The sequence below is a fragment of the Cebidichthys violaceus genome, unplaced genomic scaffold, assembly GCF_023349555.1.
Source record: "Cebidichthys violaceus isolate CVI_PGR_0920_01 unplaced genomic scaffold, fCebVio1.0.p SCAF_6, whole genome shotgun sequence".
In the NCBI taxonomy this organism is placed as follows: Eukaryota; Metazoa; Chordata; class Actinopteri; order Perciformes; family Stichaeidae; genus Cebidichthys; species Cebidichthys violaceus.
Genome location: NW_027176816.1, coordinates 5,812,865 through 5,836,031, shown reverse-complemented (window position 1 = coordinate 5,836,031; position 23,167 = coordinate 5,812,865). Strand labels below are relative to the sequence as shown.

Genomic DNA, 23,167 nt, shown 5'->3' with positions numbered 1-23,167 from the left:
TCACAGTTGCGTTCCAGTTTAAAAGATAGAAGGAAAGCTTTGCATGCGTGTTCTACATGTCTCTACTCTGTGCGTGCAAGATGTCATCATGAGTCTGTGGAATGAGGAAGAGCCAGCTTTGACTGTTGGCTGCAACAGCTCACTCTGTTACCTGGCCTTATCAGATAGGCTATCCATCAACAGCGCTCTTGCTTACTGCAGTAAAAAACAGTTTTGTCTCTGTTGTCAGACAGTCATTCTTTCTTTCTTTCTTTCTCTGTGTTCACACAAAACAATAATCTCCCCAAACATGCACCTGAGTGCTTTCCCTTATGGTGGTAATTGGTGCCTGGAAATAGAAACAGTTGCCTCATAATATTCCTCTCTTTCTCTCTTATCTTATCAATCAAGAAAGTCAAGCTAAAAAGCAATATATGATAATGTATCTCAATCCACCTCCAGGCCCACTGAACGTAGAATCTCTTGCTGACACCATGAATCAAATGGAAAAGGAAATGCTGTCAGCTGTCATATCATGTTTGAATGCAGTTGAACACACTCGATTATCCACATCCGCTACATTCATTGACAAGTGCACATTTGACATTTCTGACTCGCCGTAGGACAGGGATATGTGACAAATCATGTGCTCATGTGCTTCGCTGTCTTTTTTTTTTCCTTCTCCATAGCGGTGGAGACCCAGAGCACCAGCTCAGAGGAGATGGTACCCAGTTCTCCGTCTCCACCTCCCCCACCTCGTGTCTACAAGCCCTGCTTTGTGTGCCAGGACAAGTCCTCAGGGTACCACTACGGGGTCAGCTCCTGTGAGGGCTGCAAGGTGAGAGGAACCTGCCAGAGCCTTTTGAACTCTGCCTTGTCTTGATTTATTACATACATTTAGAAAAATGCTGGGTTAAGAATTAGTTACCTGCCTTTTCATCAAGATAAGAAGGAAAGGGCTTCATAGTAGGCAGTCTGAAACTACTTCTATAATGTGGGTTAGATGGTAGTGGGGGAAAATTAAATAACTAAGACCAAAGAAAAAAAAAGTGAAAAGACCCAATCAGAACATTACAAAGTTTAAAAAGTTTTTCACTCTTCACTTCAGGGTTCAGGCTAGAAAAGATAGAGGAAAGAAGAGTTATTCTGAAAGAGAAACAGATAAATAACACATCCTGAATTTGATGACTTGACTACAACACGCAATCTTTCTATCTCATCCCTTTTGTCTCTTGCTTCCTGGTGTTCCAGGGTTTCTTCCGCCGCAGTATCCAGAAGAACATGGTGTACACCTGCCACCGAGACAAGAACTGTCAGATTAACAAGGTCACACGCAACCGCTGCCAGTACTGCAGACTGCAGAAGTGCTTTGAGGTCGGCATGTCAAAGGAAGGTGAGCGCTACTGGACTGGAGTCCTAAGAGATAGAGAGACCAACTTCCAAAACATGGATATTCACTCACATGTGAATATCCACAGATACACACACACACACACACACACACACACACACACACACACACAAGGCGGCAGACTTTGTTTCAGTCATAGATCAAGACACAGTATGATATACCGAGTACCTTGAAAACATTGGCAAGCAGTTTGGATTTTACTTAGATCAGATGTTTTACCACAAAGGGAAAGATCTGACCTGATTCACACAGTGTGAATTTATTGATCTATTAATGTTCAGTCAGAGACTCTGGGAAACTATGCAGCGGAGAGGCAGAAGCAGATGATGAGCCTACCAGGGGTGGTGATCGGGGCGAGGCTGGGCACTGTACCAATCATATGACTAATCCCTTTACGAAATGATTTCTGACTTCCTGTTTCACAACAGAACCTCGCCCCTCTGGCCAGCACAGACACTGCTTTCATTCATGACGACAACAGATCAGAAAACAAGATTTATAGTTTTGACAAAGCTCATGGTTTCAGGATTCATCCAGTGTACCGAAATCAAAAACCCAATTGTGACCTGTTTAGTTTGACCTTGTGTGTGTGCGTGTGTGTGTGTGTGTGTGTGTGTGTGTGTGTGTGTGTGTGTGTGTGTGTGTGTGTGTGTGTGTGTGTGTGTGTGTGTGTGTGTGTGTGTGTAAGTGGCAGTTTCTTGCCCTTCGCAGAGCCCGTGGGACATGTATGTGGGTGTAATGTTTGTGTGGGATGTGTGTTAAGACCGGGATCACATTGTGCCTCTGCTATTACTGGATATCCTGAGAGGAAGGAAAGTCGGGGAGGAGGAGGGAGAGGAGGCAGAGAGTGGAGGACTGGCTATGTGCACCGGTCAAGTGGATAGAGAGATGGACAAGGAAGAGAGCGGGTGATAAGAAAGAGATAGCCAGTGTCCGTCCCGTGCTAAAGGAAATATGTTAATACTGTTAAGAGCAAACCTCCGTTGCAACTGAGTTCTTTTTTCCACTAGTGAGCCCAATGTCATTGACAGTGGTGAAAGACACAGAGCATGAGTGCTGTGGATGTTTTTGCATGTGATTGCAGACAAAAAAAGAGGAACATTTCGTAGCTGATGTGTGTTTCATCTTGGTTTTTTTTTAAAAAGCGGTGCGCAATGACAGAAACAAGAAGAAGAAGGATGTGAAGGAGGAGTTGGTGCTTCCAGAAAGCTATGAGCTAAGTGGAGAACTGGAGGAGTTGGTCAATAAAGTCAGCAAAGCTCACAAAGAAACCTTCCCGTCACTTTGCCAATTGGGCAAATATACAACCGTAAGTCACACACACTCACACTCACACTCACACACATACCCTACACCACTGTTCACTCATACTGTGTGGTAACATTCTTCAAGCTATGCCGTCACTGAGGGCTCCCAGATTGCATGCAAAGATCTAAATTCACCGTAGCTTTCCCAACATAGTGGTGGTTTAACTAATTCAGTTCCCCATTAAGCCATCTGTGTGGCCTCTGAATGATTGATGCAACATGTAAATGGATTTTTTTTTTCCCCCCCATTTGATTGATGTAAAATGTAAATGTGTTGTGAGGCTCGGACACGCTAGCCCTCAATGCGGACGGGGTTGTACACCACCTCTGTAACAATATACTGATCTGTGTGTGTTCAGAACTCCAGCTCAGACACCCGGGTTCAGCTGGATCTGGGTTTATGGGACAAGTTCAGTGAGCTCTCCACCAAATGCATCATCAAGATTGTGGAATTTGCCAAGCGGCTGCCAGGTTTCACCACCCTCACCATCGCTGACCAGATCACTCTACTTAAGTCAGCCTGCCTGGACATACTGGTGAGGAACCGTTGTCTTTGTTGTTCCCTTTTGTCCTCTTCACTTGCTCTTTTCTCACAAAATCAGCTTACTTGACAGATGAGGGAATACTTGCATCTGGTGGTGAAAAGTGGTAGTGCAGGAAGGTTTGCCCAAATAATGCTGAGCCTACTTAATCCTTGGTGTGAAAATAGTTTTACACACGTGACACTTTGAGCTGATATCTATGAGTTGAGCTACTGCCAATACTTTGTGCTGCAGAAAACCTTGTTAAATCCCCATTACATCATATTTTTGATATTTACAAGTTGTCCACCTTCTTGTGCTCACAGATGCTGAGGATCTGCACACGCTACACTCCAGAACAGGACACTATGACCTTCTCAGATGGCCTGACACTGAACCGGACTCAGATGCACAACGCTGGTTTCGGACCTCTCACAGACCTGGTGTTTGCCTTTGCTGGCCAGCTTCTACCCCTGGAGATGGACGACACAGAGACTGGCCTCCTCAGCGCCATCTGCCTCATCTGTGGAGGTACTGCAGTGTGTACACACACTGACAACATTAACTGTAAAGGAGGAAGTGGCTTTAATAAATCTTTGTTTAAGCATTCCTGTCACTGCTTTGACAGGATTAGTATTGTACAAAAATATAAATAAATAAATAAATAAATATTACTTTTTTACTTTTTGAACTTTCTACAATTATTCAACTTTTTATGACAATGTACATTTCTGGTAAATAATAAAGAATACAATGTGTTTTCTGCACACTTCATCAGACCGTATGGATCTAGAGGAGCCCCAGAAAGTGGATAAGCTGCAAGAGCCTCTACTTGAGGCTCTGAAGATCTACGCCCGCCGCCGTCGCCCCAACAAACCTCACATGTTCCCCCGCATGCTGATGAAGATCACCGACCTCAGGGGCATCAGCACTAAGGGTTAGTATGAAGAGAGTAATTCCTAGAACAAACTCTGATTTTGAAAAAGGCTTGACCACTGTCATAACCAATTCATAATACTGACAAAGAGGGCTTTGTCAATAAGTCACTGAAGCTCTACTAGCCTCAGTCTTCTGGTGTTTCATTTGTGTCCTCATTGTGGCAGGGAATACGTAACATGATTATAATCATTTATCATCACCATGTTTTCTGCTTCCAGGTGCAGAGAGAGCCATCACTCTGAAGATGGAGATCCCAGGGCCAATGCCTCCTTTGATCAGGGAGATGCTCGAGAACCCAGAGGCCTTTGAAGACCAAACGGAGGACAACGAGAGCCCGCCACCTCCGCCACCGCCGCCACCTCCACCACCGGCCCAGGTCAAGCAGGAGGCTGAGGATGAGGACGACAGCTGGGCCACAGAGAACGGCAGTGAGCCATCGCCGGAAGAGGATGAAGACGACGATGACGATGTTGGAGATGAAGATCGAGACAGGGGCTCGGACAGTGATGGGGAGCCCTGGGGTGTTCCGGATGCCATAGATGGGTCGAGGAAAGGCATTGTTGGGAGGGCGCAGTGAACAGAGCATTTCAAACATACACACACTCATGCACATATAGGTTTAAACACACATATAAACACACACACACACACACACACACACACACACACTCAAACATACATTGAGACAAACAACACAACCTCACTCACTCTCCCACCTCAACAAAATGCTGGCCTTCCCTCGTACTGCACATCACTGTGTCCTCCACAGCGGAGCACAGCGGAGCCTTATGTGTACAGACACTTCTAACTCAGGCCACATGGTCCATGACAAGTGAACTACAGAAAAATAAAGTAAAGGAGAGATGACAGTAAATCATATGAACTCCTGGCATAGCCAAGAGGCATGTTACCGTGACAAACAGAACCTCTTTGAGAAAGCTTAATGTCTCTTTTATTTCCACTGTTGTTGTTAATATCAAAATAGGGGAACGGCCAAACCAGACACCAGAACTGAGCAGTTGCTTCCGATGGATTACAACAAGCACATTTCTCAAAAGACAACAAGAGTACAGGGCAAAACCAAATCGAGTATGCTAATCTTTTGTTTTTGTGGTTATTGCTTTTGAATATTGTTTTCAATTTTACTTTTCTTTTTTTTCAATTTATGAATAAGTCCATACATATCTATATACCATTATATTTTTGTCTTTATTTGTTATTCTGGTTTTATATATATGAATCCTTTTAGACTCGTTTTTTTCTTTGAAGAGCTTTCCTGAGAAGATATTCTGAGGGAAAGAAGGGTAATCAGAACTGGCTGGGTCTTCCTTATCAGCTACATATGCTTAGCTGGGGCTTTTTGGGGCACTTTGGCTCACTGTGGATGTCAATGATAATCAACCCAGAGGACTATTGTTATGTTGCAGTGACTTAATCAGTTTCTGTTATCAGGGAATTGGCATTATTCTCGTTGCAGCCGACTAATGCTGTCAGTGCGGAAAGTAAGTATCTTTGTGCCAAAGTTAGGAAAAGTCATCTTGGGAGCATGAGTTTGACTATTGGCAGGGACTCCAGCTACCATCCAGCGATCCTCACAGCAGCGCGGTCACTCACACATGCACACACACACAAACATACATGTCATACACACACTCCGATCTCACTACCCTCAGGTGTAGCAGATACCTGGCATCAAGTGCCCGGACAAGAGATTTACACTTGACCGAATATGTAGCACTTTTGTGATCCTCTATTCAAGTAAGGCACATCTCCTCCGCCGAGAGTAGAGTTACTGTCCGGGAGCTTATATTTCCGTTAGCATGTCCAAACTGATGACGGCATCAACATATACAATACAATCAACCTTAGAGCACTCCCCGATGATGTCAGTAGACAAATGCACACTTTCAGCACGGACAAAAAAACATCCATACATACATAGCAGCATCGTGCATCAACACAACGATCAAAGACATATGCAAGTCGAAAGCAGGAATCTTCATGTAAGACATTTTGGATTCAGACTCAGGGCTTTTCAGTAAGGACCAAACTCGCTGCATTCAGGCTCGCTAGAAACAGGCAATATTTATGTGTGTATTCTTGACTCCGTTTTGATCAGCTCAACTCCTCTCCGTGTACATAGAAGGTGACAAGTCTGAGAATCAGCATGGGTGCCAGCCTGACTCTCCCATACGGGGACATATCATCGTAGTCATCATCACTGCGCTCGTGCTGGCATCCAAGCAGCAAACTGCCTTCTCATCCCAAAAGCCATTATATCGTCTTGTCTTCTTGTGTACATCCTCACTTCTCTTTGAACGAGCTGTGGAGGATTATGTGTTCTCATGTATCATTTCTTTATTGCCAAATTGTCTCAGAGCGTGGCTGATATACAGTACAGAGGGGTTTTTTCTGTCTCTCTTTGAAGCAATATGAACATTCTTTCTGTAGCGGTGAGAGGTCCCATCTTCTGAATATGGGCAGGTCTCCTCAGTTTGTGCGTGTGTGTGCGTGTATGCGTGTATGCGTGCGGGCATGTGTGTGTGTGTGTATATGTGTGTGAGAGAGAATGCTTTAACATGTTTTGTTTGAGTCATTGAGTGAATGACCACATTCTCTCTCTCTCTCTCTCTCTCTCTCTCTCTCTCTCTCTCTCTCTCTCTCTCTCTCTCTCTCTCTCTCTCTCTCTCTCTCTCTCTGCTGGGCTGTCATGATGGCAATGATGGTAATGCAGGCAGAACTTTGAGATTATGTTGTTTCATGTTTTTGTTTTTCAACATGGCCAAGGTGTTGTCCACTCTCTGTTTATGTCAACTCTTGTCATACAAAGAAAAGCCATATAAACAGTAAGAGGCACAATAAACTACTTTTGTGAGATTACTGGACTTTTTAATTTATTCTATTGTTTTGATAAAAAAAACGTCTGGTATGATCAGAAATGTCACTCATACAAGTAAAACATTATGCACACAGTCCCATTGCACTGTAAAGTCGTAGCTTTCAGTGAATTGAACCATGCATTACCAAATATATCAGTAGAGGGAGCTCTTGCACCGTTACTGCAGGGCGCACTGCTTCAAGCAGTGTTCACCCTGCATGGAAGAGGAGAGCATGGTCTGCTAGGTCATGGAGCGCTGTGAGTGCAGAGGCTAATAATTCACTGCCCCCTGCTGAACAAGGACATCAGATAAAGGTCTGCTCTGAAGATTTGTTCTCTGTGCAGTGGGAGGTAGTGAAAAGTCCTATAGTTTTGTCTCACTGATAGAGTGGTTTAGAAGTTAAAAAGTAAATCTGTCTGTTAGGATTTATTTATTGAATTTTAGAAAGGTGGACAACTGAACAGAAAAAAATAGTGCACCTTTGAAAGATGTACACCACAACAAATTTAAAAAAGATAGATGGATCAGATAGAATAATATATCTCAATTTTAGATACATTACATGAAACATATCAGCTATAAGCAGCTGATTAATTGGTCGTTCATTCTCTGATTTCAGCTTCTCAAATATTCATTATTATGAGTATGATTGTTATTATTATTGGTGAATTATTAAATCATTAATCCAAGAAATATTTGGCAGATAAATTGCTATTGAAAATAAACATAGGCAGCAGCCCCAGTGATCAGTCCATTTTAGAGTTCTTTCAGGATGCTGCTTCCAGCTGAACAGTCAGTACATGGTTCAACATGGTCTCAGATTTTGTTGGACTCATGTGATATTTGATCATGTAGAAGCATCTTGGATCCAAAACTGAATCTGGTTTGGTAATGACCTGTGAAATGTGAAAGGACATTGCGGGCTTAAACCCAACTCAAAGTCAACACATTTGTCAGAATACATTTGAAACAAGCAGATGAATAAAACAAGCATAACTTTAAAAAATGTTCAGATTCCTTACAAACACCAAAAGTCCTGAGTTATATTTGTCACAAAGTTATTACCTTGAGTACATCAACATCACTGATGAAACCAGGTCTCTTGATATCCTGATAAAGAACAGGAACCCTCTTTGGAAAGGCTACCAATAGTAAACATCTCTCATTTTTCAGTGTACCAGTGTGGGATACTAATGTCTCACCTTGATTTTATTAATAGTTTGAGAGCGAGAGAGAATCAGAAGAGGGTGATAAACAGAGATGAGATCCTATCAATTATATGATTACTTTAATTAACTATCATTAAAGACAGATCAATAACACCAGCCTGGAATTAAAATAAGGCCCATACATTATACACTATTTTACAAGGAACAATCAAATGGCCTCATATACTGAGCCCCTGGACGGTGTTGCCATGGGAACCAATGGGAGGGTTTGGGTGTGCTTGGGGAATTTAAAAGAGCTGGGCAAGATTTCTATATACGCATCCTTCCACATCAGTGATGCTGGATTAACTAATTACTTGAGTTAGGAAGGCTTATTGACTGGAAATGGGAAAAAGAGATGGAAATGTGTAAAAAAAAAAAGACCCCCAGGAAAAAAAGGTATAACTGTACAATGAATTAATAAAGGGGGAAAATCTCCCTTGTAATATTCTTGCAGCCTCAGGACATCAATTATTCATAAAAAATTGTAAAGAATCCATAAAAGTAGGTCATGAGTGCGGCATACCAAAAAAAATGAATTTGAATATTTAAACACAGAGAGAGCACATCCACCGAGTTTGCTCTGAACATGAGCAAACTGCAGGGATAATGGATCAGGAGAGGCTGGCTCCTCAGAGAGTGATCGGGAGGATAAAGCTCACTGAACCCAAGTGCTCTGGCACCAGTAAGGGAGGAAGGGGCTCAGGGTGTGATAAAGGCAGAGCGTGGAGGTGCATGTGACCTGGGTTTGATGTGATAAAAATAAACTGTGGGGTCTTTCTGTAGACCTAAAAACTATGTAGGCTACAATACACAGAGGTGTATGTGTCATGCGCCGGATGCATGGAGTTGGAAGCTGGGTCACAATGTGAAATAGCACATCATTTACAGTGTGTCTCCCGCTTGGTTCAGAGCAGACAAAAAGGACAAGTTCGTCATTTGTTACATATGCAGCAAATCCACAGAGGGTTGGGAATCAGCCAAGGGAAGAGAAGAGAGGAGAGGAGAGGTGAGGAGAAGGTGAGAAACGTTTTCAAGTGCAACAGCCATAAATTTAACACCTTCCACTGTGTGAGCAGAGAGGCAGGCGGGCAATCTTAAAGAAAGGGTAATGGAGAAAGTGATGAAGAAATGGGTAAAGGTATCTGTGACGAGAGTGAGAATGGAGGGTGTGCCAGCCAGGAGGAAGAAGGAATAAACAAGGCCAGGTAGAGGAAGGGGTGATTTGGGGAAGGGGAGCGAGAGCTGGAGAAGGCGGGTGTCGGGGTCATAAAAACTCGGAGATGTGTTCTGGCCTCTGGGTCTTCATATCTTTTACATTTCTAATTAAAAGAGATAAAGAGTGAGGGAGTCATCAATCCCACAGTGATTTCCCAGTTAAGGTTTTAGAGGGGGCTGTAAACTAGGCAGCCCAGCATCATTGATTTTATAATTAGCTATCGTCACCCCAGACTTAAGATGGAGGGAGTGTGGTGGAAGGAGCTTAGAGCTTATAAGAGGGAGCAGGAGACTGCCATAAGAGTGGGGAGGCACAAGGATGAAGATGATGAGGAGGGCAGGCCTGAGGGGAGAGTGCAGGAGAGCCAAAGGTGAGTGGAGCGAATATCCAGCATGAAAAATGTGTCTGAAACAGGCAATGAGCCAAAGGGGGATATAGGTTATATAGCTGCATGAAAAGAAATGGCATAGTTAATTACCAGTGAAATGTCATGTGAGGATCAAAATATTGCTATGATCTTTGGCCAGAAAAAGACACATTAGATCCAATAATGGATACATAAACCATTTTATTACACAGAACCCCACCCAAACCCCGTTACATGACTGATAAGAAAATACACGGCGGTGTACATGTGGGATAACCTTCACACACAAAACTTCAAAACAAACCATAACCACTGGAGCTTTATTGCAACCGGAGACGGTGTCCTGACGAGGAGCACTCGTACTAGAGCTCTCAGTGGAACAACAAAAAAACAACATCCATAAGACATAAAGTCAGATTACAACCACAAACAAGGACTATGGAGAATACATGTAGTGTGCTATCTTATGGGAAAGAATACCAGGCTCCTCAAAACATTCCCACCTCTATACAAGGAGAATCAACATGTACTGCAACACCAGAACACCCAGTGACACAAAGTAAATGAGAGGTGACTACTTTCATAATCCTGGTCCTTCTGTTTGAACATTCAAATCAACTCCTTTCACCTTAAAAACACAATGTGCTGGAATCATTCCCTTTCATTAGCACCGATATCTTGCAACAATATAACTCTTATATCAAATCTTAATAGAGTTAAAGTGAGTATTTGAAAGCAGAATGTAAAAACATAAAGTGTAGATAAAATATATACGTAAACACAACACACCATGGTAATGATTAAGATAATGATGAAAGGACACAACTGACATATTAAGTATCCATATTTCAACATTTTCATCTAAAAACTCTTATATAGTAAAAAATAGGGTGCAAATACAGCAGATAAAATCAAGCATCAAAGTGTCTAGCAAATTTTCTTAGCCAAGCATGGAAAATTTTGTCATACATTGCACAGACAGCTGTGTGAAAAACACCTCTTTAAAACTAAACCTGAATATAGTTTAATTGCAGCATAACTCAAGTTAATTATAAATAGAAAATCATGAAAAATGCATACAGTATTGATTAAAAGGTAGGCAGCAATTTTTATTAGGCAGTATATTGCCATAGGGCTCAGGGAAAATACCAACACCATGTCAATGTGTCAGGATCTATAAAGATGATTTTCTTTGACTCTTTTTAAAATTATTTTAGGCACAAATTTATAACTGCTTGAATGTGAGATTTCTGTACAATACAAACTGTAACAAACACTAAATATTCTAATGGCCAGCTAGTAAATCCAGGATCATTAAAAAGTAAAAACTATAGCTGATCCATAATGTAAAGCGAATGAGCATTAATTTTATAATAATGATTATATGAAGGTACTGAAGTAGAAAGTTGCATCTGGCATCTATTTAATAGACTTTAAACACAATCTGTTCAATAAGCTTTCTTTTTCAAATGCTTGTCCATCTTACAGCGTCTCTGCGTCACTAAATCTCTTTAACTGCATCAGCACGACGACAATCAAGTGCTCTTGCCTACAAGAAAGTGCATATCAAATCTTACTTGTGAGTAAATGGAGGAGAAATATGATGTCATAGACCTACATTACTGCAATATAATTCTAGCATGATGCTGTATCATTATTACTTTATGCTGCCGTGAATAGCGTTCAAAGCTGCTGTGGAGAATTTAATGCTGGAAGAGAGTTTTGCCATGATTTCGAGTGGAGCCGGGCCTGCAGAAAACATCATAATTACAGTGCCCGTCATGAATCCTAATCACGAATGTCATAAAAACGACATAACATCCATCGTTAAGCTCTCGACATTGCAATGATTCAACAGAAATAATTCTGCTACAACCTACAAACTCTCAAACGCCAGAGCCCATGTCCAAAAGCACGCCATTTCAAACTGTGCATGAGTCTTATGTCAGTCATAAACATAGTGTCGACCTGCCACCACAAGCATTATGTCATTCCTAACAACAAAACAGCTAGAGCAATAATAACACAACAACAGTTAGAGGCGAAAACCAGGGCAGATATGATGTAAATTGCATATTACCATTTTGTCTGTGTAGTGAGTGAGCTGTATATGTGCTTGTTAGTGGATGTAATGTGAAACCACATAAACTCCAAAAAAGTCCCCCCTTCTCCTCTTTTTGATCGCTCGCCATGGCTGGACGTCCACCGGTTACCATAGCGAGGTGTCGGCCAGATCACTGGAGGAGGAGACAAAGCAGAGTGTGCGTGTGTGAAAAACTGAAAGAAACACACATTCTGGTTGAAAGAGGAGGTTAGACTAAAGGAGCGGATGAGTGGGAGAGAGAGGGCTTTAATGATGCTGAAAATTGGCCCGTGACTGCAGTACACCCCTCAGGTAAATCATTGCTACAGCTTGCTGTCAACTTATCTGTCCCCTTGTCCTCCCATCTCGCCCCTCCCACGCCCCAACTCTGTCTCACATAGTCTCCCTGACTCAACTTCTTTTACGACCACATATTCAAAACTTCCATCTTCCAGCCATACTCACCCTGTCACCATAAATAACTGGTTGCATGTGTCCGTGTGCCTTAGCAAGCTTTGAATTCATTGTGTAAGCCTTTCTGTGTGACACCCGGTGTGGAAATCAGTACTCAGGTACTATGTTTGAGTACAAATACTTCATTCTTCCTTTTCGAGATCGTTTAGGATTTGTCTTCTCTACATTTAAGAAAGAAATATGATACTTTTAACTCCACTGCGTTTATCTGGCTGCTGTGCTCACTAATTACTTTGCGGAGTAAGGTTGTACACACAAATCAAGTCATGAGCTCATAAAAAATGATGCATTGCTTGAGTTTAAAACCAGCCAGCATGGCAAGAAGAAATTTGTTGGCTTGTTTAACCTCAAAGAAATTTTCAATTTAATATGCAGCCAGCAATGCAAAGATGCATTTTTGAACATTAAATCTTCAACTGTGCTCGATTTGTTGTGATTGTCTTATCGTCACTTGCCAAACCCTTCATTAATCTAAACCAAATCCTGCAATATATTTCACAGGAAGGCAAGTAGCATGTCCATGTATCCAGTCACATTAGAAAGCAGTGGTATTTGAAATAGTTATATCAGCAGCAACGTTAAATACTTCCATGTGTAACAGTGTGATAGGCAGTGGTGGAGGAGGTACTGAGATCCTTTCCTTAAGTAAAAATACCACTTCAACAATATGAAATTACAAGTAACAGCTCATAGACAACTGTAGACATCTATAACATGACAAGGTCCCAGAAAGACACTGCAGGACATTTTATGGAGTCCCCCTCCCTTGATACTTGAATGTTGTACTTGTGTGTGTGTGTGTGTGTGTGTGTGTGTGTGTGTGTATGTGTGTGTTCTATGTATGAACATGTGAAAGGAGGTTGTACCTGAGAACAGTGTCCATGTGTTCAGGCAGCAAAAGTGCTGTTTCCTCTCCAGAGCTGTGCCTTCCACACTTAAGTGTATCAGATTCCTCCTCCTTAATACCAGAGAACAACACACACACACACACACACACACACACACACACACACACACACACACACACACACACACACACACACACACACACACACACACACACACACACACACACACACACACACACAGCAGCAGCAGCACCCATTAAAGACGAATAACTTGCAGACGAGCGGCCTAATTGCTTCTCGGAGATAATGTCTGTATCAAACGATCCACTGCCCGTGTTTAACTGGTGCTATCAGCATGACGACATTGCTAATTTTCTGTATCACATGCAATTAGACTATGGTGATGCTGAATGGCCGGGATAGCGTGTCTCACCGAATCAGAGCTGTGCGCCAGAGTGTCAGCGTCGGTCTGGTGTGGCGAGCAGAGCGGGGCTGGCTGGTTGATGACCACTGTGCTCCTCTCCATCTCCCTGGGGGAGGGAGGAGGGGTGGTAAGGAGCAAGGAGTCCGGCTGGCCCTGCTCACACAGGCTGTAGTGTCCCAGAGGTCTTGGTGGACGGAGGGGCTGCAAAGCCTCTGGGTTCTCGTCCTCAGAGTCAGATGACACACTTCCGGGCCGATCTGCCGGACAGAAACATTGGCAAAGAAAAAGTGGTCACTTTTCTCCAGAGCACTGCTCCTGTCGCCCTCACAACATATGCTGTTCTGAGCAATATTTAGTGTCGCTGTTGAGTGATAATTAACTCTTTTATCGTTCACATCTGCCGAGCATACAGTTGATTAATGTGAGGCTCCATTCACCTGCATAAGCAATCGGAGCAGCGCTCCACTTGGCACTGACCACTGTTCCTATCTTCTGCTCCAGCTGACAGATGTACTCCATCAACTCCTGTAGTGGAAAATACAGCCGTCATATCACACACCAGGGCAGGACTTTCATCATGGCTTCAGCAGCCATCACCCTCATAACCCTCATGATGTCTGACTTCTTCAAGCTAAAACCATATAAAATACATTTACACACAAACACAACATTGATATTTCATAAATATCATCACTGTTCAATAAACATTTTAACATTTGTTTGATTTATGATGTGTCACAGATTGGCTGCTATGCTCCTATATGGCAAATATTACAATTAAACTGGACACTGATTTTAAAAACAATGACTACTCTGCTAGTTGCAAGCAAACATGATGGTGGTTAGCCAACAAAAACACTTTAACAGCAGTAGCACCGACTGCCCTGAAATCTACTGATTTATATTGCACTATAAACAATTTATATTGCACAATAACAGCTAAGAAGACAACAACAGACAGAAGATTCCCAACACCTGTGACACTTACAATCCCTGTATACTTGTGAATATGTTCCATCAGTAAGCTTGAGCATATGAATACATTATCTATACACAGCTTTTAGAAAAAAAACATTATTCATAGGTGCACTCAAGCTTGAGAGTGGTACAAATTGTAACCAAACTTCTAAATCTAAGGCTGATTATGACTGAATTACTGCAGTTGTGAGCCGATTAGGATAAAACAGTTATGATTTACTTATTATTTCATACAAGCCACTCATTAGCCTTCGGATCAGCTGATAAGGACACAAAGTCAGGACCTGTGACACCATATATGCAGTGTAAACACATGAATATACCATCTCAAAACAGTTTGATATGGACAAACTTTCTGTCAGCTTGAATTTAAGTTGCCCCCTATGACTAATCACAATGTGTTTCTGACCTGTTTCTCTGCAAGTAGCTGCTCCTTCTCTTTTTGGGCAACTTTCAGACTGGCCTTTAGCTCCTGGAGCTCCCTGCGGGTTTCACTCAGCTGAACCTGCAGGCCAGATATCACAAGCAACATGTCAGAACCATCAAACAGTTACTGTGATTTCAGAATGACAATGTGTAGAATACAGAGTAAATCTCAGTAAGGCTAAAGGGATAGCTTGCATTTTTTTTTCTTTCTTTTTTTTTTAGGAGATTAGATGAAAAGATCGTTTTACTCTCTTTTCTGTGTGGTAAATGTAGTTTTATTTACTGCAAACACACTGAAGTGTACTTGCAAAATAAACCTATAACAAGAACACTGAAGTGCTTTGTAGTATTTCTCACCCGGTTGCAATCCTTTTCTCTCCCAAGCTCAACCTCCAGCTTCACTCTCTCCATCCTCTCTTCCTGCAGCCTCTCTTCCATTCTCTGCATCTCTGTGTTGAGTTTCTCAAGACGCTCGTGATCCTTCTGTCAAGGTGATACATAGACACTAATCAGTATACAACACGTTCACCTTAGGTCACTAGACCATGTGTAAAAACCTGACTCAACTGTTTAGCTGCAGTACCCATTAAGATAAACACAAAGAAGAGCTATGGTAACATTTTATCTTGAAGCCATCAGGTGCTGTTTTGAAACTTCATGACGTCTAACTAAAAAATTTGGACAGTGATGCGACATTTGGCCAAATATATGTAAAACTCTGGCTCTACCACAGTACATTCTATTAATGCTCCACTTCATATTCCATGTTTTGCACAGATTCCGTACCTCAGCAGTGCGCTGCAGAATCTGCCTCTCCTGGGCCCAGCGGGCTCTTCCCTCTCTCATGGCCAGACTGGAATCTGCAAGCTGAAGGGTGAGTTGGGCAGCCTGCAGACGAGCCTGATGCAGTTCTGCCTGACCGTGATCCCTCTGGGCCACCATGGCACTTAGATCACTCTTCAAGCCCTCTGTGGCACGCTCGTTCAGGTTCAGACGCTCCCGCAGGCTCCGCATCTCCTTTAGTGTGGCCTCGTTCTCCGCCTGGCCATAAAGGGGCAATAAAGCGGGTGGGGGCGACATATCTGTAACTGCAGGTGAATTGCTACATAATAACAATCTGGAAAAAAACTATTACTGAATTTGAGATGCCATGGTCATGTTTTAAGTCCGTTCTAGCAAAGTTTTTGAATGTGCAGACATACAACTCTTATTTAAAGTGAAGCATATCTATGAAGAAAATAGCCTAAATCACAAAGTAAAGGTACAATAAAAAACAACAACCCAACTCCAGGAATTTCAACAGTGGCTTTGCCTCAAACAAACTCTGGTGACAGGTGCAAATACTTCTCCAGTTAAAGGAGGTGCTGAAATTAGAACAAGTATTCTTGGTGGTCACAGCACACATTTGGAACCTAGCATGCAGATTTGCCTGCTCTGCCTTTAACTATGAATTCCTACATTATTCTCAACCCTGCTTTCAATCCTGTCTCCTCTGATTTCCGAAGAGATGTCTGACCTCTTTCCTGTGGGCAGTGGTGAGTTTCTGGGTGAGGGTGGTGATGCTGTTTTGGAGCTGCAGGACGCTTGTGTCTCTCTGGGCCAGTGAATTCCTCAAGAACTGGAACTCCTTAGACAGACTTCGGAGTTCACCTTCTGTCTGTTCCAGCTTTGTCTAAAAGAGAGACACGACACAGACGGGAAAAGAAAGTGAGATGTGGAAGAAAAAAACAACTGAGAGACAGGTTTTTTCTAAGATATACAGCATGTTCTGAATTATAATTACCTGCAGGCTCTTTCTGTCACTCTCCTCTTCTTTTCTCTGAGCTCCAGCCCTCTTTGCTCTTTCTTTCATCCTGCACACGCAGATTTAGTTACTAATGATCAAAAGTATTCATGAGACCCACATAAAACTAAAAGAGAGAAAAGGGAAAATAAAAAACAAAATGTCATACCTCTCCAACTCCGTCTCTCTTTCCACCGTTCTCTGAGTCAGGGTTTTGATATCCTCCTCCAGCTCTTTGATTCGCACTTCGCTCGCCTCGCTCGCATCCAATAAAGCACTTTTCTCCTGGGCTAGTGATTCTCCAAAAGCCTGCTCCTCCTAACAGACCAGAGGCATTTCACATTTTTATGAGGATTTTTTATTTATCGTGACATAGGCTACCCATAAAATATATTACATTTACATTTTTAATATAACAACCCAAACATTTTATTGAATTATTGGAGAATTTTATATCACAAAAGACGTGCTTTTCATCAAAGAATAGGGGGACAGATACGTATAAGTATGGAAATAACAGGCAAATTGGTCCTAATCAAATGATCTTGGCCATCATTTGCCTAGCTCTATACGCCACCTTCTGCTCCATCTCCATGTCCTCGATCTTCTCTCGACTCTGCTTCAGCTCTTCCTGCAGCCTGGCGATATCACTTTCTTGCCCTCTGCGTCTTCTGTCCCAGGCCTCCCTTGCCCTCTTGTACTCCTCCTGGTCTTTCTCCCTCTGCCTGTTTGCCACCTCCTGCGCCTGCAGCAGCTCAGTGCGCTCTCGCAGACATTCCTGCAGTCGACCCTGACAAGAGACAGGTGGATGCATGGAGCACACGGGGAATCATAGTTGTGTCTTTGTTTGCCGGCAGTAAACAACAGTATTGATTTCTCAGCGTATGTGTTTTATCAGCACTCAATTTACAAAACTGATAACATATACTCCTTCACTACCTTATGTAGTAAATCTATACTGTTTTGTTATGTTCACCTGCAGCAGTTCAGCTCTAGGCACTACCAGCAACATGTCTGTGCCTCCTTCCTCTCCATGGGGCTCCTCCTCAAAGGTCACCAGATCCTCAAGTGGCTTCGGAGCACAGAAAGTGAACTGGGAGCTGCGGGAGAACACTTCCCCCTTTGCATCAATATATACAAACTCATAATCTTGGGAGCTGGGCTTGGGTAGGTAGGAGGCTAAAAGATAGTATAAAAAAGATGAGACATGTTAAAATCTATTTTCAGTGGAGAATAATTGAGTTTCAAAGTAACCCATTTTTAGTTTAGAACAAAGAACAAGGTGGAAGCTAAGTGCACTATCAATGATTAGATAATTTAACTCCCTCCAATTTTGGAAGCACCAACCACCTTTTCAAAATAGTACTATAAATCTTTATGAAACAGCCTGACAGTATTTTGGTAGTCATTCAATATGAGCATTTAGAGAGTGTACACATTTATTTGACATGTATATGTCTTTAATATTGTAATGCATAAAACATTACATTTACAAAATGAAAATTCAACGTGTATTTCCAATAGATTTGTTTGCTGTATACAGCTTCCCACCACTAGTGGCAGCACCCAGGTCGTTCTGCACAGGTGAGCGAGAAAAAAATGGCGTTGCGCGGTTTGGCGCCATCGTTGATTTGAATGGCGTTCGCTCAGACGTCCGTCTGGATTACGCGTGTGGTTTCGTTGCTTTACACCGGCCTGGAACAGCGCGTTACCGTCTCGATACATCGTCGAGAAGTCCAGCTTGCCTCGAGTGAGTTCCCGTTCTCATTATTAGTCTGTTAAGTATTGAATGTGCACAGAATACCTGAGATGGCACACCAACGGTCCTGTATCAGGGACTAGTGGTGTGGTGTTTGTAAAGGATTGCAAACATTTTGTCAGATGTGGTTGTTTGCTGTCATACTGGGATTAGCTTGGATGAGGATATCGAATTTCATCTCTGGTCCGGTACAAGTTTACGCATGGCGTCGCAGTTATTGAAGCAGGTGAAACCAGTTCTCGTTAGCCTCAGCAGTAAAACGCGTCTTCCAGTGGCTCTACATTTGTCTTTCAGAACGAGCCTGCATTTACAAGGCCCTGCTGTTTGGCTAGCTCCGTTAGGCACACCTAAATGGATCGAGGCCCTAATTAATGTTATTAATTAAACCTGTGTTTACTCTGCAGTGGTATGTCAAAATGGCTGCTGTGAAAAGGGCCTGTACTTTCAGTGGCATGCTCCATCAAACTAACTGCTCTTTAAACAACAACGTGTCGCAATTGTCTACACATGTTAAATATTGACGTTACCTGTTCAGCAAAAAATAAAAAAGCAAGCATCCACATGCTGTGGTACTTTGCATGCTCTCTGTCTCTGCACATTAGATCCCAAATGACACAATTAAGAGCCAATCATGGATTTGCCTTCCTAGGGGAATTACGTTTACCAGTATTGATGTGCTGCTAAATAAATGGTTTCTTGATTAGTTGTGCTATTAGCATAACCTTGCAACTGACTTTCAACCATAAACAATATTTGTCATAATGCCATATTCGTAATTCTCTGTCCTTTTTATCCCTCAACAGATCAGGCAGGAACTGATTATGCTATATAGGTCTCCTGCTTCCCACTCTGACCGCTGAGCAGCGACCCACAGACCGGGACTTCTTCCAGCCCATAAAGTAAGCTAACCTAATATTATCCTTATCTCGCTCAGACTACAGCGTCATGTTTAGAGTGATTTACTTCTCTGTTTCACAACACATGAACAGTAAAGTGGCCAGATGGAAAACCGACAGGAAGGATACAGCAAAGTTTATGAGCTGTATTGTAACTTACAGCACCAGCTTAGGTCACAGTGCAGGCAACCTTCTTTTTGAATCACTGCATTGCTGACGATAAGGAACCATCAGCAGTTTCTTTAGACTTCCCTCCCTCTGCTCTTCTTCAAATGAAGAATGACATTGTCAGTATGCCAAAGTTAGTGATAAATCACTCTACTGGAGGTCAGTGCCACACCTGCTGCATGCGTCCCCCTCACACTGAATCAGGCTTATCAGTTGTCACTGTTTTGACCAGTAGTAGCCAGAGCAGGCTTTGACAAAGGCTTTGTCATCCTCATTACTCAAACTCCTGCATCCTTAAGAAATTAATTGAAACATGACAGAGACTCCGCCTGTGTTATAGGCCAAGGTGAGAGGGACATTTGGCTTCTGTATATGATATTTTCCCCTTTACATCTGTGAAAATACTGTTTTTTACAATAGAAGTAACTTACATTTTCCTCCATTCAATATGCCAGTCGCTAGCCTTTTGTGTACAAGAGAGCAATTCAATTTACAGAAACATCAATCTCTTGCTGAAGGTTTTATGTGCAGATCTAAGCACCGTGCCAGTATAGATTCTGGCTAACTATGGGAAATAAAATACAATTAGAAAACAAGGGCATGAGTACCCTGGAAGTGCACACAGCAGTTGACATCTGTGCCCTCTTGATAGTCAGCCGGTGCCAGTGCCCAGACAAAAGTGTGGTAGTCCTTCACTGACGACCATCCGACCTGAGGGAGAAAAACGTGCTGTTATTTTGCAGTTGATGCATAAACTCTTTATTCACTCCGTGACAGCCGTCAGGTTAACAATACCTTGAAGAGCCCTATCCAGTCATTGCTGGCCCAGTTGTGCTGTGAGCTAAGTGTGTAGTGGCAATCGACTCTGCTCTGAGGGAAGTAGCTGCTGCCCACGTTTCTGAACTCCACCCGCCAAGACTTTTCCATGGCAACACAAAAGAAAGGCAGGCTATTCTGCACCTACAGGGGGGGAAAAACACAATGTTCAAACTTGAGTTGGTATTTTTATTGAGTTAAATTTCCGGGTACAAACTGACATACATGGTAAGATGAGCTAATTGTGTAATAGGTAAGAGGCGACCGCTGGAGAACAAAAAAACGGAGCCGAGAGTCTGAGTATTTATTCAGTGTAAGAAGATATCCTGACTGAGGACACCAGAACTAAACCTCAGTGACAGCATGGCCTTTGAGCCACATGACATTGTACATGTTTGTCACTTGGGCTATTTCAGTCATTGCCACCGTTTGCTATTGTACACCATCACGTGCAAGCATGCAGTACCAGGTGGTTGGGGCCTCCAGCATGTATAGGGCTCAAATTCTACCCATAGATACACTTCCAGCCTGCAGTTAACCACAACACATGGAGACATGTGTGGCTTACAGGGAGCATTATTTATTCATTTAGTACCATATTGGTATCCTATGTTTGTAACTGTTGTAACTAAAGGCCCCATTTTTGGTTTGCAGTGTACATGCACTTCAATTTTGGATTAACTGTGACTTTCCCATACTTTATATTTATCCCCTGTGGTACAGTCATGACCAAATATAAGTATATAGGGGTGTGACATTATCTATTTTGGTAAAGCATCCTGCTAATCTTGGAAGAAATTTTTCTTCTGTAAATATTGCAAAACACTTTGCCGTCAAAAAACAGATCCGTGACTACAATATACAGTAGCTCTCGGAGGGTTCACATTACACAGCACGAGGCTTGAGGCCCAACATTAGCACATGTCCAGAAAACAGTGTGCCATGCACGTCGATGCAAGCTGGGGAAGACAAGCGTGTAAACAAAGCCACTGAAGCTATTTTGGACCGGACTTGTCCAATTAATGTATGTGATGCGCGTGCAAGTCAGGCGAGACAATAACAGGCTTTGTTAACTACAAAAGACATCTGCGCACATTATCTCTCGACCGTCTCGGGTATCTCGCTTACCTTTTTATATCTCTTACTTCTCTGTAAACGGCCTAAAGGAGCTGTCTCTCTATCAGACACGGTAGTCTCAATGCGTGAGAAAGCATCAAAACACGATTCAGACGCGCTTTCCTCCTCGGGTCTCAAGACCTCCGCTAACCCGAAACAATAACAAGAAAACAAAGCAAAACACGAGCATGACAGCTTCACTTCAACCGCGGCATTATGGGGGCTGTTGTTCGCCACGTCGATGACATTACGCTGAAACGGCTCACTTTAAACTACAATCCCCAGGCTCGGAGCGGAGTAGCCGAGGTCGCGCTGCACGTAATATGATGCTCCTCATCGGTAGCCGTTGTTTTTCTCATTGGATGTCAAAGCACAGGGAGACACTGGTTGTACGACAGAAATGTGCATACTGACCAATGGGAGGTATTATCTCTGGTGTGCGATGAGGAAAACAACGATTAGCGGGCGATACAGCGGGGACGTTCAGACCCTTGTTCAATATCTGTTGTGACAGGCTACAAATATTCTCTAGAATATGTTGTCAACGTTTATATTAGGCATTAATTCCAATGCAGCTGGACATGGAAGGTAGACAATAGCATACACTATGAAGGATTTGTTTGTGCACTTTATTTTATATTTTACTTTATTTTATATTTTACTGTAAATTTGAATGTTTCTACTTTTTGCACTGTTGATTGTTGTTGATTAATGTTTATGCACCACCCGTCATGTCAAATTCCTTGTATGTGCAACCTACCGTGGCAATATATGGTTCTGATTCTGATATGTAAATTGAATGGCAGTAAAATGTGTTAGGTTCTCTGTGACCTGCATATGAGCTATTTGTTATTATAGTTCTTTGTTTGAGTTTTTGCTAATCTGTTGAGTTGATGTCCCGCAGGAGACGGTTCCAATTAATAAGCAGGTTTACAGAGTTGCCTGTATAACTGGGGAAATACCCTTTTGATATTATTCCATGTTATGGATTTGATGTGGATTTCTTTTTTTTCTTTTTTTTTCTTCTAACATTAATCCTACTTTTTGAACCGTGCCTCAGTTTTCCAATTGTTTTGGGAGACTCCTCTCATCTTTTCTTGGAAACGTGGGTGTAAAAGTTACACAGCGTGATGAAGTTAACAGGCCGGACAGCAGATGGCAGTATACCATCTTTAAAACTCAGTGCATTATGCATTCAGGCTGTCACATGAAGACCATATTCCTAAACCATCTATAACGCAGTGTATTTTATTAATTCTCCGGAGGCTGTCCCAGGGTTTCGGAGGCCATTTTGACATACATTTTTTTGGTCTTCTTTATTAATTTAGGAAAATATACATCTAAAAGGAATAGTATTTAATTAGGCTGCAAGATAAGATCCAAAATGGAAAAACAGAAGGCCTACTTCTCCTCAACTTTGCTTTGAAGAAGTTTGATGAAATAAAGTTTTTGTAAACATTACAACAAAACCGCAAAGCATTGACTGGCCGAATATCATTGTAAAGTGTAAAGAGTGGAAGTGTATCATAGGGATTTGTTAAATTCTTTGTCTTGGACCAAAAGCCT

General features: G+C 42.3%; 2 protein-coding genes across 5 annotated transcripts in view; one reads left to right on the top strand and one right to left on the bottom strand.

Annotated features, from left to right (window-relative positions):
- Positions 1 to 7,037, top strand: part of rarga (retinoic acid receptor gamma a) — a 43,071-nt gene extending 36,034 nt beyond the window's left edge. For all 4 annotated transcript variants that reach the window (XM_068732613.1, XM_068732611.1, XM_068732612.1 and 1 more), the window contains 7 exons: positions 669 to 817; positions 1,231 to 1,372; positions 2,536 to 2,699; positions 3,057 to 3,233; positions 3,545 to 3,749; positions 3,997 to 4,155; positions 4,376 to 7,037. In XM_068732613.1, coding sequence (XP_068588714.1) covers positions 669 to 817; positions 1,231 to 1,372; positions 2,536 to 2,699; positions 3,057 to 3,233; positions 3,545 to 3,749; positions 3,997 to 4,155; positions 4,376 to 4,734 — 1,355 coding nt within the window. In that variant the 3' untranslated portion in view covers positions 4,735 to 7,037. The remainder of the gene's footprint in view (positions 1 to 668; positions 818 to 1,230; positions 1,373 to 2,535; positions 2,700 to 3,056; positions 3,234 to 3,544; positions 3,750 to 3,996; positions 4,156 to 4,375) is intronic.
- Positions 7,038 to 10,011: 2,974 nt separating this feature from the next.
- Positions 10,012 to 21,796, bottom strand: calcoco1a (calcium binding and coiled-coil domain 1a). The gene is made up of 15 exons (XM_068732903.1): positions 21,614 to 21,796; positions 20,465 to 20,629; positions 20,278 to 20,380; positions 17,823 to 18,025; positions 17,424 to 17,636; positions 17,016 to 17,164; positions 16,847 to 16,916; positions 16,580 to 16,735; positions 15,850 to 16,104; positions 15,421 to 15,546; positions 15,047 to 15,142; positions 14,097 to 14,184; positions 13,669 to 13,916; positions 13,254 to 13,345; positions 10,012 to 12,067 (listed from the first exon to the last, which is right to left on the bottom strand). The coding sequence occupies exons 2-15, from the start codon at positions 20,594 to 20,596 to the stop codon at positions 12,040 to 12,042; spliced, it is 1,959 nt and encodes a 652-aa protein (XP_068589004.1). The 5' UTR covers positions 20,597 to 20,629; positions 21,614 to 21,796; the 3' UTR covers positions 10,012 to 12,039.
- Positions 21,797 to 23,167: the final 1,371 nt, after the last annotated feature.